Source organism: Penaeus chinensis, chromosome 16 (genome assembly GCF_019202785.1).
Source record: "Penaeus chinensis breed Huanghai No. 1 chromosome 16, ASM1920278v2, whole genome shotgun sequence".
In the NCBI taxonomy this organism is placed as follows: Eukaryota; Metazoa; Arthropoda; class Malacostraca; order Decapoda; family Penaeidae; genus Penaeus; species Penaeus chinensis.
In genome coordinates this window covers 28,337,732-28,355,751 of record NC_061834.1, presented here as the reverse complement: position 1 = coordinate 28,355,751, position 18,020 = coordinate 28,337,732, and the positions used below count along the sequence as shown (strand labels likewise).

At 36.4% G+C, this 18,020-nt stretch overlaps 1 protein-coding gene across 2 annotated transcripts; it reads right to left on the bottom strand.

Moving 5' to 3' along the window:
• Positions 1-6,769: 6,769 nt before the first annotated feature.
• LOC125033541 lies at positions 6,770-8,689 on the bottom strand. Of its 2 annotated transcripts, none has more exons than XM_047625124.1 (2): positions 7,583-8,689; positions 6,770-7,337 (listed from the first exon to the last, which is right to left on the bottom strand). In XM_047625124.1, the coding sequence occupies exons 1-2, from the start codon at positions 7,592-7,594 to the stop codon at positions 6,984-6,986; spliced, it is 366 nt and encodes a 121-aa protein (XP_047481080.1). In that variant the 5' UTR covers positions 7,595-8,689; the 3' UTR covers positions 6,770-6,983. The 2 variants fall into 2 exon arrangements, with proteins under 2 accessions (XP_047481080.1, XP_047481079.1); XM_047625123.1 differs by having other exon boundaries at positions 6,770-7,418; positions 7,583-8,686.
• Between the last annotated feature and the right edge of the window lie 9,331 nt (positions 8,690-18,020).

Below are 18,020 nucleotides of genomic sequence, written 5' to 3'. Positions count from 1 at the left end.
GGGAGGAAGATGGAGGGGGAAGGGATAAAGATGGAGAGGGAAGGGAGGGAGATGGAGGGAGAAGAGATAAAGATGGAACGGGAGGAGAGGAAGCTGGAAAGGGAGAAGAGGAAGACGGAGAGGGGAAGGAAGAAAGACGGAGAGGGGAAGGAGAAATGACAGAGGGACGAGGATGGATGTGGAGGGGTGCGGGTGGGGGAAGCAGATGGGGAGAGAGAGATGGGAGATTTTGGAACTGTAATCTCTCTCACTTGTTTTCTTATGTTTCCTCTTCCGGAGTAAACAAGGCAAGGTATTCCGTAATCAAATACCGTGCGATATGACGGTGATTTTAAAGGACGTGTTTGTCAATATATCGTGTATCTTCTTCCTTCAGATTATTAATTTCCTACCTTGGTGTGTGTGTGTGTGTGTGTGTGTGTGTGTGTGTGTGTCTGTGTGTGCATTAAGGGGAGACATATTGCCATTATTATTTTTTAATCAATGATTAGAATAATTTAGGACAGCAAAAAGATATTACAGTAAATTAGTATACTACAGCGTAAAAAAAAAAAGTATATTTTACATTATAGCTCTACTTCTTATGGTACAACAAACGTTAAATATAAGAGGATATTTGTTTCATTATATTCAGCTTTTTATTGCTAAGAACTAGAAACAAACGAGTGCCATGAATTCTTAACGTCAGCTCTTTAAAATCTCTTCGAGTAACGCGGCTTAGAATGACGCAATGTTCCTAAGGCCCTCTTTGGCTGAATCCGCATGTTATTGCATCATGTGTCGTAGTTACATATGAATGTATACATACATATGTGTGTGTGTGTGTGTGTGTGTGTGTGTGTGTGTGTGTGTGTGTGTGTGTGTGTGTGTGTGTGTGTGTGTGTGTGTGTGTGTGTGTGTGTGTGTGTTGAGAGTAGAGGAAGTGTGAAGGAGAAGAGAAGCATGTTAAGTGGAAAGTGTCCGAGAAGCGAGTCAGAAGCTGGCAAACTAGTCGCAAATCGGTTCCTTTATCTCTGACGTCACTTCTTGGGCATGTCCGATTACCGGTCCCGCTCGGAAGATGAAGAAGAAGAAGAAGACGAGAGAGGGAGAGAGGATATATCTATATATCTATATATATATATATATATATATATATATATATAGATAGATAGATAGATAGAGAGAGAGAGAGAGAGAGAGAGAGAGGTGAGGGAGGGAGGGAGGGAGGGAGGGAGGGAGAGAGAGAGAGAGAGAGAGAGAGAGAGAGAGAGAGAGAGAGAGAGAGAGAGAGAGAGAGAGAGAGAGAGAGAGAGAGGGGGGGGGGGGAGGGGGGAGCATGATAATTGCTATCTAAATAATCAGAAACAAAATATATTTTTGCAATGGAACGATCTCACTAGACAACAACAACAACAAAAACTCATTCACAAGTACTAGCTTCGTTTTTTTTTTTTTTTTTTTTTGAAAGGGAGTTGGTGATGAGGAAGGGGTAGGTATGGTCCACCATTATGAGCCATGGCTGTACATTGGGACGAGGGCTTAAGATGAAGGGGAAAACTGGAAATAAAATAACAACGATTGGCTGAAAATAAGACTCCATTCCGAAAAGGACATGACTAAAATTCTCCCGTAAGCAAAGGCGTGAAGTAAGGTACCTTGCTGTCGCTGTCATGAGTCCAGAATTTCAAGCCCAGCATCGACCAAGAAGCTTCTGAACTATAAACTTACCCCTCATGCCTTTGACTCATGGATAAAGCAAGACCCTGAAAAAAAGAAAATGTTTACCTAGAAGTGATTGCGCTGAGTATTTCCGAAATTGGTATTCATGACAGTGACTTTTTAATTTAATGACTTTACGAGACGTAGTAAGAGAGATGCGAATGTTCCCACAATTTCAGAAAACCCGAAAGATTTGTGCTTGAAGCAACGTGGTCTTTTTTGTAGCTGTAGGAGAAGATTCACTGTTAAACAGATTGCCAGTATTTTATTTTTATATTTATATTTTCTATATCTTACTCGGTGACAATCTTGAATTTAGCATTAAATATACACCATATACATATTGGATATAGTCATCTTAAGTAATAATGTGATTCTTAACCTTTAAAGAATTAATAAAAAAAAAAAAACAGATATGTTGATGCACATAAATATTTTTTTTACATACTAAAAGCCGGGTAGGCAAGCATCCTGAATTTTGGCGTCTGGTCACGTAGCCCTACGTTCCATGAGGTTCATTCCTAAACATTTTAATAAACTCGCTTAGATTGACGGAAATGGACCTTCAAATGCTGAGCCGGGAAAATATCCATGGCGCCATAATGAGGAAATTCGTCACACACACACATACGTTTGTGTGTGTGTGTGTGTGTGTGTGTGTGTGTGTGTGTGTGTGTGTGTGTGTGTGTGTGTGTGTGTGTGTGTGTGTGTGTGTGTGTGTGTGTGTGTGATCACCATACAACACAATAGCTATATAAAATGAAGTGATTCTAAGAACAGAATCTGACAAGATACTGCAGTAAATATGTAAGAATAATCCAGACACAGGGAATTCAGAGAGGAAGACGAACTTCTTCAGGAGAGATGCAATGTTGTAAGTTTACATGATCATTTAAATGGTATATGTAGGTATGTATGTATGCGTAGTTAGGTATGCGTACATTTACGTGTGTACATTGATACACATCTACACGCACAATACATATAATGTCTTAGACGCCGTTGGTCTTAATCCTTTCACCACGGAAAGATCAAGGACACCCGCCCTCGCCTCATCCTACAATGACGTAAGCAAAGGTCGGCCTAATCCTAAGGACAGCCACAAATACACGCCGTTTTCAGGGAGGCTTGGCAGCTATAGGAAAAGGATGATAATGATAATAATGATACTACTACTGCTAATAATAAAAATGGCAATAATAATAATTGCGATAATGCTACTGTTATAGCGGCTACTACTGCTATTACTTATTTTGATGATAACAATAATAATGATAGGAACAACACAAACACCGAAAACAATGATAATGAAAATATTAATGATGATAACAATACCGATAACAACAATATTTTTATACTATTATTATAATGTCAATAACAATATCATTGATAATAAAAATAGTCATAATGATTTTAATAACAATGAGGAGCAAGATTATAGCGATAATAACAATAACAACAATGATAATATTATCTATCATTATATCATCTAAAACACCACCAAAAATATTGATAATAATAATAATAATAATAATAAGTTTCCCTTGAGTTTTCGCCCATCCGTCCGTCCGATTAACAGTTACGTCTGAAGATGACTGAAGGTGAGATGACTTTTGACGCGAGATGGACTTGGCAATCGACCAGCGGCATATGGCCATGTTAACACAGCCAGCCAAGATCATTAAGCCACTGGATCCTATTTATTTATTCATTTATCTATTTTTATTTTTTTATTTTTTTATCTCAGTTTAAATAAGGTCATGAAGTTTTGTTTCCCTTAGAAATGTAGATATTAGATTTGATACTGAAAATTCTTTATTCTTTCTTCGGATTTTTTGTTAGAATGTGAGTTTCTGTGAGGTTGCATTCTGCAGGGAAGGTTTTCTCATCGTAGGGAGTGATTGATTGATTATTTAAAATTATCTGCCGCGTCAACAGCTAAGGTCATTAAAACAGTTAAACGTTAAAAATCTATCAATAAATGTCTTAAATAAAAATTAATATTACTTTAAAAAATCAAAACATAAACATTATGCTCTAAATGTCTAAAAACTATTGCATAAACAATATACATAATAAATTTTCATTGAAAATATTAGTGTCCCTAAGGAAACTAATAAGACCTATGTCACAGTCCTTCCCCAATACATACTCGTAGGGAGTGAGGTGGGTTACTCTGGTGTCGTTGATCCTGAGACGGGCCAGCTAGCACCTCCTCCCTTATAACTTTCCGATGGGTTCTTTTCAAAGGTTTCATTGAAAATATTAATTTTATTGTTTATTTACAGGCTGATCGATACACTCTCTCACAATAGCTAACATATAATGTAAATGTCTGGAATTACTTTAGATGTGACTGAGGACTTGAAGGCATTTTATTTTGGTGTAAAATGGGATGATTCTAGGTAGAGATATTAAAGAATGACAAAGAAAGAGAGAGGGGGAGAATAATGGGAGAAAAGAAAGGAAAGAAATGGGGAAGGGAAAAAAGGGAGAGGGAGGGAAGGGGATAAGGGGGAGAGGGTGATGAGAAGAGACAGATGGAGGGTATAAAGTGAGAGGAGATGAGTGAAGTTAAGGAAAGGGAAAGGAAAAGGGAGAAGGAAAGGAAAAGGAAGAGGAGAGGGGAAGAGAGGAGTAATTGTGTATCTTCTTTATTTTTCTTTTCTTTTCTTTTTTTTTATTTATTTTTATTGATACTAAAATGATACGAAGTAATGATGAGGGTAATGTATTGCAGTGATGATAATGATATTGATACTGATAACAATAATAATGATAACAATAATGAATGATTGTAATAATGATAAATAATAATTATAATAAATGATAATACTGCTAATGGCAATGATCATGATATTGAATCTGATAATAATGATAATGATGAAGATGGTGATAATGATCATGATATTTATGATGAGGATGATGATTACGATTTTGAAACTTACACCAATAACGATACCAACAAATAATTGAGGTAGAAAAAAAACAACAACAAACAAAAACAAAAACAAAAATCAAATGTCGAGCATTTTATATGAATGGTCACTCAGTTCAACCGTTTTGGCGCCATTTTTGATAAACTTTTAGAACTTTCTCGAATATGCAATTGCGAAATACATTGACTGAGATTCAAGGTAAGTTGCTTAAAATCAGTGAGTCAGCGGATTGATTGCATGTAGTTTTGGCAAGAGGAAATGATAAGCAAATTTCGAGAAAAAAAAAATTAAAGAAAATTGTGGGAACTAGTCAGTCATGGCGTCCATATTACTACCATTATTAAATATCATTGCTATTGCTTTTGTTATTTTTATTATCATTATTAAATATTTTTGATATTGCTTTTGTTATTTTTATTATCATTATTAATATTATTGTTACTACGATTAATATTGTTATCGGTCTCATAATATCATTAATATTATTGTTATTATAATTACCATTGACATGATAATAAAACTGGTGATAATAATGATAATAGAAATAACAATTATTATCAATATCATTATTACTATTACTATCATTATTACTAATATTGTTATTCTTATTATTAACATTACTATTATCATTATCATCATCATGATCCTTATCATTATAATTATTGTATTATTATTGTCATTATTATCATTATTATTATTATTATTATTATTATTATTATTATTATTATTATTGTTACTATTATTATTATTATTATTATTATTATTATTGTCATCATTATTGTTATATTATGATGATGGCAATGATGATTCTTAATATTATCTTTATCATTATTAACAATATTATTTGTAGTATCATCATTATCATTATTATCCTTATCTTTATTATAGTTTATATTGTTTTATTGTTGTTGTTATTAATATTATCACTTCCATCATTATCATTATCATTACTATCATCAGCAGTATTATCATAACCATTATTATTGTTGTTATTAATATTGATATTATTAGCATTATAATCTTCATCATCATTATTATTATAATTTTTTCCTTATCATTATTATTATAAAGATTCTCATTACCATTGTAAAAATAATGATTTGCAACTTGCACCACAAAAACAACACAGCCATGTACAGGGCCCTTGCAAAATGTTGCTTTGCACTGTTCTTTCAAAGTGCAGTTGGTGATATTTTCAGTTTATTTAATTATTAATTCATTTATTCATCTATTTTTTTAAGGTGAGGGGGAGATAATAATATTAATAATAATAATAATAATGATAATAATAATAATAATAATAATAATAATAATAATAATAATAATAATAATAATAATAATGATAATAATATTAATAATAAAAGTAGTGATAATAATAATGATTACATAAGTTTTCTCATTTGTCATTCAACTGTATTTTCTGTTTTTAACTTCCTTTTCTCTCAATCTCTCTCTCTTTTTCTCACTTTCTCTGTTTTACTGTTTTTCTCTCTCTCGCTTTCCGTGTCAAGTTATTTTGTAACCCTATTTATTTTCATTTTATTTCGTCTATTACTAAGTCTATATCCTCTCTTCCAAAGTAAAAAATCGATCTACCTATATATGTGTATGTACGTTGGTCTGTGTGTATGTCCTGTGTCCGTTGTGCGTATGAGGTTTGCCATGAATTTCCCAAGCTTAATTGGGAAAATAAATATCGTTTATTTCTTGATACATTTATTGGAGAAAAATTGCTCTCCCAGTGACACATAAGTATTTGATTGAATATTCTAAATAACTATGTAAAGGAGATTTATTAGGTTAATATTCAAATCACTTATTACGATATATTTTTCAAGCTCACGTGCCTTACCTGTATTTTATATTTATATCAGTATACATTTCCAAATGATTATGAATAAGTACATATATAGCCACACACACATACACTTCACCATAAACGCAAACATAAAAATTACAAACTTATCTCTGCCTGTTTAAATTATATATATATATATATATATATATATATATATATATTACTTGCGTGTATGTGTGTGTGTGTGTGTGTGTGTGTGTGTGTGTGCGTGTGCGCGTGTTGTGTGCGCGTGTGTGCGTGTGTGCGTGTGCGTGTGTGTGTGTGTGTGTGCGTGTGCGTGTGCGTGTGCGTGTGCGTGTGCGCGTGTGCGTGTGCGTGTGCGTGTGTGTGCGTGCGTGTGTGTGCGTGTGTGTGTATGCATATATGTGTATATGTATGTATATGTACACTCAATTTCTGAAGGCAAAGTATACACTTCCGCGAAACTGAAAACATTCACACCTTTTTATCACTATGTCCTTAAAAAACAGCGCACCGAGGCGACGTCAGGACCTAATCCCTTCGTCAGGAGGATCTCTGAAGACTTCGCAATACATTGGCGGCGGAGGATCGTTAGCGACGTCCTCGTAGTCGGGAGGAGGATCGTGAAACAGCCGAATCACGAGATCCCCGACAGCGGCTTCCGGATCCACGACCGCGGTCTTCCTCTCGCACCCACGCCGCATGCACCATCGGAGACAGACACTGAGGAGGAGGAGACCGAGGCCAAGCGGTATGAAGACGATGTAGCTCTGGTTATGCGAGTCATTTGCATTTTGTAGGGCGTGTTGGTCGAGGTAGAGACCCGCGACATTCACGTTGGTCATCATGGGCGAGGAAGGATGTCCCCGGCGTGTGATCTGACGTACCCAGAGACCCCCGTTGGCGCCCCAGACATGTGGGAGAAATTCGCTCGTAATTTCTGTCTCCGCTGATCGTTTCTATTAATGAATGGACACGGCTTTTTGAGAATTGGAATTAGGTTGCAGTTTAGCTGAGAGGAAGAAAAACAAAAAACAAATACAAAACAAACGTTATCTCCCTAGTTTGCTTACATTTTACGAAACTTTCAAACAATCAAGACAATAACTTCGCTGGAACTTACCCACAGTGTCATAAGAGGCCGGGAATGTTCACAGACACAAAATAAGAAAAAAAAAAAAGCCTGTATTGATCAAGTCACTTCATAAACCTGCTTGATAAACAGACACTCGCCTTCTGCGTCCCAGCGATACCCTAACAACACTGAGTTCTCGCCACACAGACAGGTTTCGCGTCGACCGTCTATTACCATCGAAACGCGCGTAACACTTTTACACGTCGCACGGTTAACACACTTTCATCTTGAACTCGCCACCCACTCTATCGAAACACTGACAAACACAGCAAACGTTCAGTAGATATGGATCATCTGTCCTCGTTAAAGAATACAGTAAATAAAAATAGTCCCCGAGAAATATTAATCCGGCAATCGTGTCAAATCTGTGTGTTTTGATGGGAGCTTTTGGATACGTAACCCGAGCACGTGACCGAGAAGTAAACACGGAGTATTTTGCAACATTAATACCAAGAGGACCTGTTAACCACATGCTATCGCTGTATAAGAAGGAAGTAACCTCAATATCGATTTATTTGGCGTTTATTTAAGGAATTTAACTTAAGGGAGGTAACGGTTTGGGTGGACTCAATAACCTCTTCGGATCACGTGACCTACCCACGTGACTGAGCTATGTCGTGTATTTTACTTATGTTCCTCAAGCCCTCTACTCTCCCTTAGGCCACGTTTATTGTTATCTGTTCCTTTTTTTCTTTTCTTTTCTTTCTCTCTCCTTCTAACTTTTCCATATTCTCTCCTTTTATTCTCCTTTACTGTTTGTTACCTTTCTCCTTCCTGCTTTCTCTCTTCTAACTTTTCCACATTTTCTCCTTCAATCCTTCTTTATGACAAGCTTATGGTTATCCTTGTTGTTTCTTCTTTCTTTCTCCAAGTATTTCCATCTTTTGATCCTTGTTTCCTTTTGTTGCTATCCTCTGTTTCTGTTTAGCGATTTTCTCCTGTTTCGTCTGCTTTATTGGACTTTCGTTATTGTCCTCTTTCCTTGTTTCTTTGCGTTTTTGCTAATTCTATATTTATCTTTATTATTGTTGTTATTGATGCTTATCATTATCATTATTATTATACTTACCATTATAATTGATATCATTATTGCGGTTATAATAATTATGATTATTACTACTACTACTATTACTATTCATAGTATAATATTTATTATTATCATCATCATCATCATTATCATCTTTATTTTTATCATTATCATTATCATCATTATCATCATTATCATCACCATCATTAACATAGTTGTAACAATGGCAGATGCTGTAATGATGATAATGATAACAATTTTATTTTTATCATGATTACCTTTAATTGCAGTAATTATCACTATCCCCATCTAAATCAGCATTACTATTACTCCCCTCTAATTCTCCTTTAAAAAGGAACAAAAAAAGGAGAAAGAATTAAGCTTTTAGAAAAATAAAAAAATACTTATGACCTTCAGTGGATATAGTGATGTGTTTTTGCCTATTTTACATGGAAACAGTTCTTTTTGCGTATTTTTTCCCCCGTAACCTACTAATAAACAGGACTGATTATGACAAGATACAGAGGGAGGGGGAGGTGCGGCTGAGAATGAATAACGAAATTATTACATTTTCATTTTCTTTCGCGCTTTATAGAGTAAGGACCCTAAGGTTAGCGCCTCCTCCGTGTTAATGTATGGGAGGACTGTGGACGACCGTCCTGATAATTTTATTTCATCCATTTCCTTATTTATTTACCTATGTATTCGTTTATCTATTTTTCTTTATGCTTGTTTGTCTGTTAATATGATGACCGATGCAGCTCTCCTGTTCATATGATGAATAACGAATTGAAATTGGCAGCAATATTGCAGAGGAGACTTTATATGGGTTATTGTGTCCTGTTTTAGTAGCTGAACGAGATACTGTTTTACTCTAATATCTTCATTACCAGTACTGCTGGTTGCTAACACCCATATGTCCTGTTTTTTATAATACTTTCTTCAGTGTTTTGGACCAGTCGTGTTCCTCTGGCGGTGCAGAAGCTTTTGCGTGTTGTACAGCTCGACTAATCATTGCCGAGATGATAAAATTATTGAGCAGATGGCTGTGGGACTCAGCAGGGCAGCGAGTGTATTGGTCTGATAGTTTTGTAATATGATGCTTACCGATGGATAGTGTTTCTCTGTCTATCTCTACCTCTATCTGTCTCTAACTCACTATCTCTCTCTCTCTCTCTCTCTCTCTCTCTCTCTCTCTCTCTCTCTCTATATATATATATATATATATATATATATATATATATATACACACACACACACACAGCATGTATATATATATATATATATATATATATATATATATATATATATATATACACACACACACGGCATGTATATATATATATATATATATATATATATATATATATATATATGTGTGTGTGTGTGTGTGTGTATTTATACATATGTATATATATACATATTTACATATGTATATATACATATATATACCTACGCGCACGCACACACACACACACACGCACGCACACACACACACACACACACATACTAACACACCTTATCATCTGAATTCACATATCCAGATTTTTTTTAATACATTAGAACTTTTTAAGTTTTCTTATTGAAAGTGTAAATATTATATACAACGAGAAGAGGCTGTTATGAAAGACTCCATATTTAGCTGAACTGCTATTTGTGGCTCATCTACACTGAGGAATTATTGCAGTTGCAAAGCCTTTTGTTCAACTTGTACCAGCTGCTGTGCTTTCCTTTCTTCACATCTGTCGTGGATATGCTTGCTTGTCTCCGTGCATGTGTGTGTGTGCGTGTGCGTGTGCGTGTGTGTGTGCGTGTGCGTGTGCGTGTGCGTGTGCGTGTGCGAGTGCGTGTGCGTGTGGTTGTGCGTGTTAGATATATAAAAGTAGATATGAATATATATACACAGAAATATGTTTGTGTGATGGGAGTGCCTGATAGAGCGAAACAAAACGCTTATTTGGCAATTGAAAGGCCATAGAGTTAATAAAACGATGTCGCATATTCTAGCACGTAGCAAAACGTTTCTCTGAACGAAACTAGATTCATTCGATTTCTATTGTTTTGGTTGAATGTTGTTCGTTTTTGTCGAATGCTAGAATGCTAGAATCGCGCCATTTTTTTTTTTTTTTTTACTTTTTATTTTGTTCTTCTTTGCTTATAATTTGTTTATTACTCGTTTTGAAGCGTTTAGCTTATATTCGAGTTTGCCGAAAATATCCGTGCGGTTGCACTATCATGCCGAAAAAGTATAGGATTTTGAACGAACAAGGCCTATCTTTTTTCTCCCCCTAGCTAGGGGATTTGCCCCTAGACCCTTAGGCTTAACCTATTATTTTCCCTAGCCAGGGGCAGCGCCCCTGGACCCCGTCCTACCCTATGGCGAAACTAATTTTAAACTTGGATTTCATAGCTTCTGTTTTAACCAGTTTTCATTAATTGGCTATTTCCTCATGCCTTGTTTTCCCCATTATCTATTAAATTAATCGCCAAACAATTGGCCAGTTAGATTTTCTCTCAAGTTTTCCCTCAGCGATCGTGTGAATCCAATGGATCAGCAAGAGATACACTTGCACATTCCTTCAACATCTATAGGAAATTGACAATATGTTGCAGTGGACTTGTAAAGTGTGTACAGGTGGTTCTTCAAAGTAATACATACAAATGAAAACAGTAATTTTCAAAAAGATAATTAATGAAAAATATTTCAAAGGACAGTACAATGTTACTACTACTACTACTCATAATTATGATGAGAACAATCATATTGATAATGATTATAATAAATATACTGTTACGATTACTACTAGTAGTAGTTTTAGTACTTCCGGTGATAATAATGATAATAATACCAAGAATGATGATGATAATGATGATAATTGTATTTATACTAATAATGATGATAATAATGAAAATAATAGTAAAAAATAAAGATAATGAAGATGATGATAATAAAGAATGCCACGGAAACGTAACAATAGCATGGATTGTCTGAAATAAGGCTATTGCCCCAGATATTACAGTAGGCTTCATTTCCGCTGTCAAAAAAACTGTTTTTGCGACAGGAGAAAGTGTCGTTAATCTTATTCGCAACTTCCCGGGCCTTTCGCGACCGCAATGATGCCACTGTTCCTACGCTGTTGCCAACAGTTCGACTCCACCCCATTTTTAATTATATTGAATTATCAGTCACTATTTTCCTGATATTATATTTGAAAATAGCGATATGTACAATTTTTAGTTATGAACATCTTAAAATTACAAATAAAACGATGGAGACCTAACGAAATCAGTTGAAAATGCCCGCGCCCTAAGTTCCTCCCATCATACTTTTTCCTTCGCCTATCGGCATCGGCTTCGAACGTCACACTCCTTTAAATGTTTTGAATATATATATTTTATTAATTTATATTAATTACATATTAAAGGATACATGAGTATACGCTTCCATATTCAATTATACATACACAAGAAGTAAACTGATAATGTAGAACTCAATATAAATTTCCGTAATATTCTTTTGACCATTCAAACACATTCTGTAAAGAAAACATGAATCTGTTGAGTTATTTCCCGTATCTCATTTGTCATGGATTACTTTTGGAGGCCTGAATATGCCCAAGGTTAATGCATAAATGATCTAATAAACACAATAATGATTATTGTTTCCTGAAATGTATTAATATACTGAAATGTATTAATTAAAAGCGTTGGCTTACGAAATATAAACCTGAGCCTCACTCTTCTTAGCCATGATCGTATTAATATGAAGGAATTTTGATATTAAAGCTTATATTCTATATTATCTATGATATTATTGTAGATTTTCAAGATAAATATTTTGGACTATGCCTCAGTCTCTCTAATTGTCGCAAAGAAAAAGCACACAGACAATTTAGAGACAGTCCAAAATGAAGCTGCCAGGATCATTCTGGGTGCCCCGAGGTGGGCGAAGGTCCTCAACCTCCTGATGGAGGCAAACCTTCTCCCCTGGACTCACAAATCGATCTATTGGCAACACAATTCCTGTCAAAGGTCATCCAGGCTCCCAGGAACACAAGCCTAAGACAAAAATTAGTCAGACGCCTCGAACAAGACAATGAGCTCTTTGCAAACAACTCCTGGCTGTCTCACACAGCCAGGGTGTTGATACGCCATCAGCTCAAAGAACAGCTTCTTGCTAAGGGCATGGACTCCCCCCATCCCGACTTTGCCGAAGCCCCGCCGTGGGCACTGAGCCTGATAGAGTTCAACATAATGAGCCTCTCAATGAAAAAGAGCCTATACCCCATGCCTAGCCTAAAGGCAGAAGCCCAGAGGGCCATTGCAGCCATCACTCCTCCGGGTAGTAGAACATACTACACGGATGGATCGGTCGATCCCTTGAGCCACACTGCAGGCGCCGGCTTTGCAGCAAGGGACGCCACGCGATCCATGAGGGTAACAGACAATGCCTCCTTGCTACAGGCAGAGGCAGTTGCAATCATGGGAGCCCTAGGCCACGCGTCCCTAAGGGAAGGACACGTGGTCATACACACAGACTCCAGGACAGCCATTGACTGTCTTCAGCACAGCTCACCCACAGACAACATCTACCTACTGACCACGATTCTCACAATGGCACAGATAATTCTTGCTCAGGGTAGAAGAATTATCATCAACTGGGTTCTTCACAGAATGCGCCTAGGTTACCACTGTGCATGGCAGATTATATAAAATCGAACGCGATGAAAGGTGCTGCAAGCACTGCGGCGAGCCGAACGCCACACTAGTCCGCTACTTAGAAAATTGTGAACATACACCATGGCGACAGGAGCGCCTACTAGCAATCCCGCAGCCACGGTAAGCACCGAGTGTCAGACAATTAAATGAGACAGCCGTAAAAAGCTGACACAGGCCCGGGCGAAGCTAGAACTTCGCAAATCATGAAGAAGAAGAGTGTGCGGAGCGCCGGTGTGCAATGAGTATGTTACTGAGGATATTATTGCACCTAGTGCTAGACTAAATGTATTTGCACCTCTGTGTGCATACACGCATACACACACACACACACACACACACACACACACACACACATATATATATATATATATATATATATATATATATATATATATATGATATATATGTATATATATACATATATGCATATATATATATTCATATATTTATACATATATATATATATATATATATATATATAACAAGTAAACATCAAACAAGATATTTTCGAAGGTGACCTTCTATCACCATTGCACTCTATGTTATGCTTAGTGTCTTTATGTAATGTATTTAGGATGAAAAGTCTATTGTTCATAGACGATCTGGCACTTTGTGAAAGGAATGTGACACTGGATGAAGAAAAGGGTTATACTTAATGAAATTTTGGGATTTGGATATTTGATAATTATCTGAAGAGAAAAAATATTATAGACATAGCCAGAAATGCACCAGGAAACTGTTCCCATCAGCTATGGAGTTTTTGATGTTTCGTGTTTTTTTGTTTTGTTTTTCTTTTTTCGTGTAAGGGAATATATGCTGGGATATTATATTCGAACACATTGTACAGACAACTGGATCAGTATCTCCCGCCCAAGAGCCAATTACCGTCTAGCTGCTTCGCGCCGCAGCCAATCAGAGCTGTGGTGGTGGCTTACCTCACCTCTATCGGACCATTCAACAAGGTCTATATCGCCTGCATAACCCAGACATACACATGATGTTTCATTAGCCATACTAAGTTCAACGCCTTCACAGGTGTTGTCTACCTCATCACCCTCTTCACCGCCAGTTTGTAAGAGAGACAAGCCCTGAGCTCTGCCTCTCTATTTTAAAGGCGTGAGTTAGTTCCCTCTCAACTTCTCAAGGAGCCTGAAATGTTTTAGAGTATATTCTACTAACAGAAGAACATGTTTTTTTTTATCATGGGGATAGAGATAAGTGAAGTCTGCTTGGTATTCGCCGACAATTAAAACATAGTATAACAGCAACCTTTTATATATGATATTAACTAAAAATCTCATAACCAGTTGATGAGGCATGAAGTCCTTTAACAGCATCCTTATGCAGGGGAACATGAATACCATTTTCCCATTCCTCCTTCGCACACGTTAAATTCTTCTGTCATATGTAAGTAGTTTCCCGCTCATATCACCTATTTTTTAAGACCTGATTATTTCTTTGGACAGTTAACGAGTTTTCATTCCTTTGTTCCGTCGATTTTCCAGTTCCTCCGTGCGCAGCTAGATGCTCTTCTGGAGGTTACTTTGTTTCGAGTCTACCATCGGCTCTCACGATGACTTCCCTTTCATTTTCCTGTTGCTGTTTTTTTAATTTAATTTATCGTTTGTCGTTTTCATTTATTAACGACACTCATTTATCTATTTGATTTATAATAATAATATTAATTTATATATCTCTCTTGGCCCCCTTTACTTTTCACACACATTTTGGATTTGTAGTGTCTTCTGGTGCATTTTTTTTTCTATGTTAGAAACCTGTCTCTTACTATTCTATTATTTTGCTCATTCTGTATCTCTTAGGTAATAATGTTGACAATGATAATAATAATGATAATGGTGCTGATGGTGATGGTAAAATAATAATATAACAGTAATGATTATGATAATAATTGTGATGACGATAATGATATTGATAATAATAATGGTAATGATAATGATAATGGTTATGATAATAATAATAATAATAATAATAATAATAATTATAACAATGATAATGATGATGATGAGGATGATAATAATATTAATAATAATAATAATAATAATAATTACAATAATAATGATTATGATTATGGTGATAATGACAATAATAATAATAACAACAATAATAATATAACGATAATATAAAAAAAAATATAATAAAAAATATTGGTTATAAAAATGACTAAGAGAACAATCACGCCTATAAAAGTTAAGCAAAGTTTAGTTTGCACTTGCGTTGGCTGTTGATTATATAACAGACCACAGCAGTAAGCAAGTAGTGTAAAGTGAAACCGTAAAAGTGTCACTGGCTAGTAAATGTCTGAACCACATGAGGTCAGTTCCAGTTTCTATTTTAGGCGTCAGCACGTGGTAAGTACGACAGCAAACTCGGTACACACAGATATACATACATAGACATATACAAGCATACATATATGCACACGCATGTAGGAACGCACACACGCACGGACGCACACACACACACACACACACACACGCACATGTATATGCACACGCACGCACGCACACACACACACACACACACACACACACACACACACACACACACACACACACACACACACACACACACACACACACACATATATCATATATATATATATGTATATATATGCTTCCCCTCTCTCTATCTATTTCTCTCCCTCCCTCCCTATCTCTCTCTTCCTGTTTTTCTTTCTCTCTCCTAAAAATCACTCTGATATGAAACGAAAGCGCCCCCCCCCCCCCCCCCCCGCCGCCGCCGCCGCTCCACGCCACCATCCGGAGCCACGAAGGACGACGTTTCGGAGATAAGAACGAACCGCCTCCTATCAACGGGATTTCCCTGACTCTTGGGATGACGGTGAAATACTTGCGTTCGTTTCGTTCTCTCTCTCTTTTATCTTCGCTCTTGAGGGATAGGAAAGTTGTTTTTCAGGGTTATGGAAACTTGGATAGGAGGGGGTTTGGCTTGGTGTGTACGTGTGAGTGTGTGTGTGTGTGTGTGTGTGTGTGTGTGTGTGTGTGTGTGTGTGTGTGTGTGTGTGTGTGTGTGTGTGTGTGTGTGTGTGTGTGTGTGTGTGTGTGTGTGTGCGAGCGCGCTTGCTGTGTATATAGACACACACACACTTATACATAAACAAGTGTGTGTATGTTTGTGTTATGTATCAGAAGTAATGATAATGCCACTGATAATAATAATGACTTCAATGTCAAGAACAAAATCATTAACAAATATAAAGTAATAGCATTAACAACGAAAGAAGGTCTCAAAGAAGAAGAAAAAATGGAAATAAGGATAGAAAGTATGACATGATTACTTGTTTTCATATAAACATATGTACTGAAAAAATGGAAGAAATAGTGCATTATTTTCAACACACCGCTGGCCTCACGGGGGACATCTGTTCAGTGTTATCAACGACCAATACGCTGTCTGATATGGATAGTGAGGGAAATACAAACCACTCCCGTTTTTCTAACTGTTTGCTGTTTTATTATTTTTTTTACCGATGGGAGACTGTATAATTTTCGTTTCCTCATTTTAAGATCCGATGAAAGTTTGGGTCGTTTTCGTTGTCAAACTGATAACATGTTTGTGGAAGTTTTTTTTTTTCCTAAAGCGGGGAGTGGCTTAGCTCCCCGAATGCCCTTCAAATGATGCAACTCTTAAATGTGATGAGATGCCAGCCAGAAAAAAGCATATTCTCCTTTGTTTTTTACCCTGTGGATAGTACAAATATCAATATTGGTTAAATTTGTCCGAATTTACAGGTTATTACACGTCTGCAACACGAAGTTGATATCGTTTATCCTTCCTTTATATAATTTCCCCTTCCCTGTATAATACGAATAGGTATGGAAAACAGCAAAAGGACAGAAATAAAACATCAAACGCTTTTCCAGTTGCTTGCTTCTTCAGTTTCAACAACTTACAACACAGAAATCGGGTCGACGAAAGGAGCAGCGCCTTGTTCACGCCGACACCGACAGCCACGTCCACTGGAGGCCCCAAGTGTCAATCGTTAAATGATGATTGACTTAAAGACGACAAATGCGATAAACTAAGAGCAAATGTTAAAGTATATGTCTATACTTAATGTCTGTGGATGTGATACGATAGGAACCGATTTTGATCTGATGATTAATTGCATGTACTCGGCGAGTCATTTCACCTAAGGCCTACTATAGTGTATAAGACTCTAATTTTAATTTAATTATTTATGAATGAAAAATTAGATATGAGAGAGAGCAAAAGAATCAGAGACTGAGCGTGTCGACAAGCTCTAGCCCAGAGAACAGGATTGAAGCACAGGAAAGGTCACGGTCATAACACCGAAATACAGGAAAACCAAGAAATGACATTCAAATAGTAACAGAGAAAGAGGGCGACTGTCGAGATGCGATAACCCATGGAACAAGGACATAGTTCCGAGGAAAGCAAAGGAAAATTCAATGAAGTAAATGGGGTTATTACTATTATAATGTACTGACCAGAGTTACAATATAAGTGTGTAATACTTAACATCTCACTTTATAATTATAACTTTTTAGAAACGTCAATTCAACAACTTAAAATTTATCCTACCTGCATTGTAGTTTCAACTTTGTATTGTTAAGTATTTAGTTTCCTAATATCTCATTCTCCAACTCTTACGGAAAAGGTAAAGAAGACGAACTG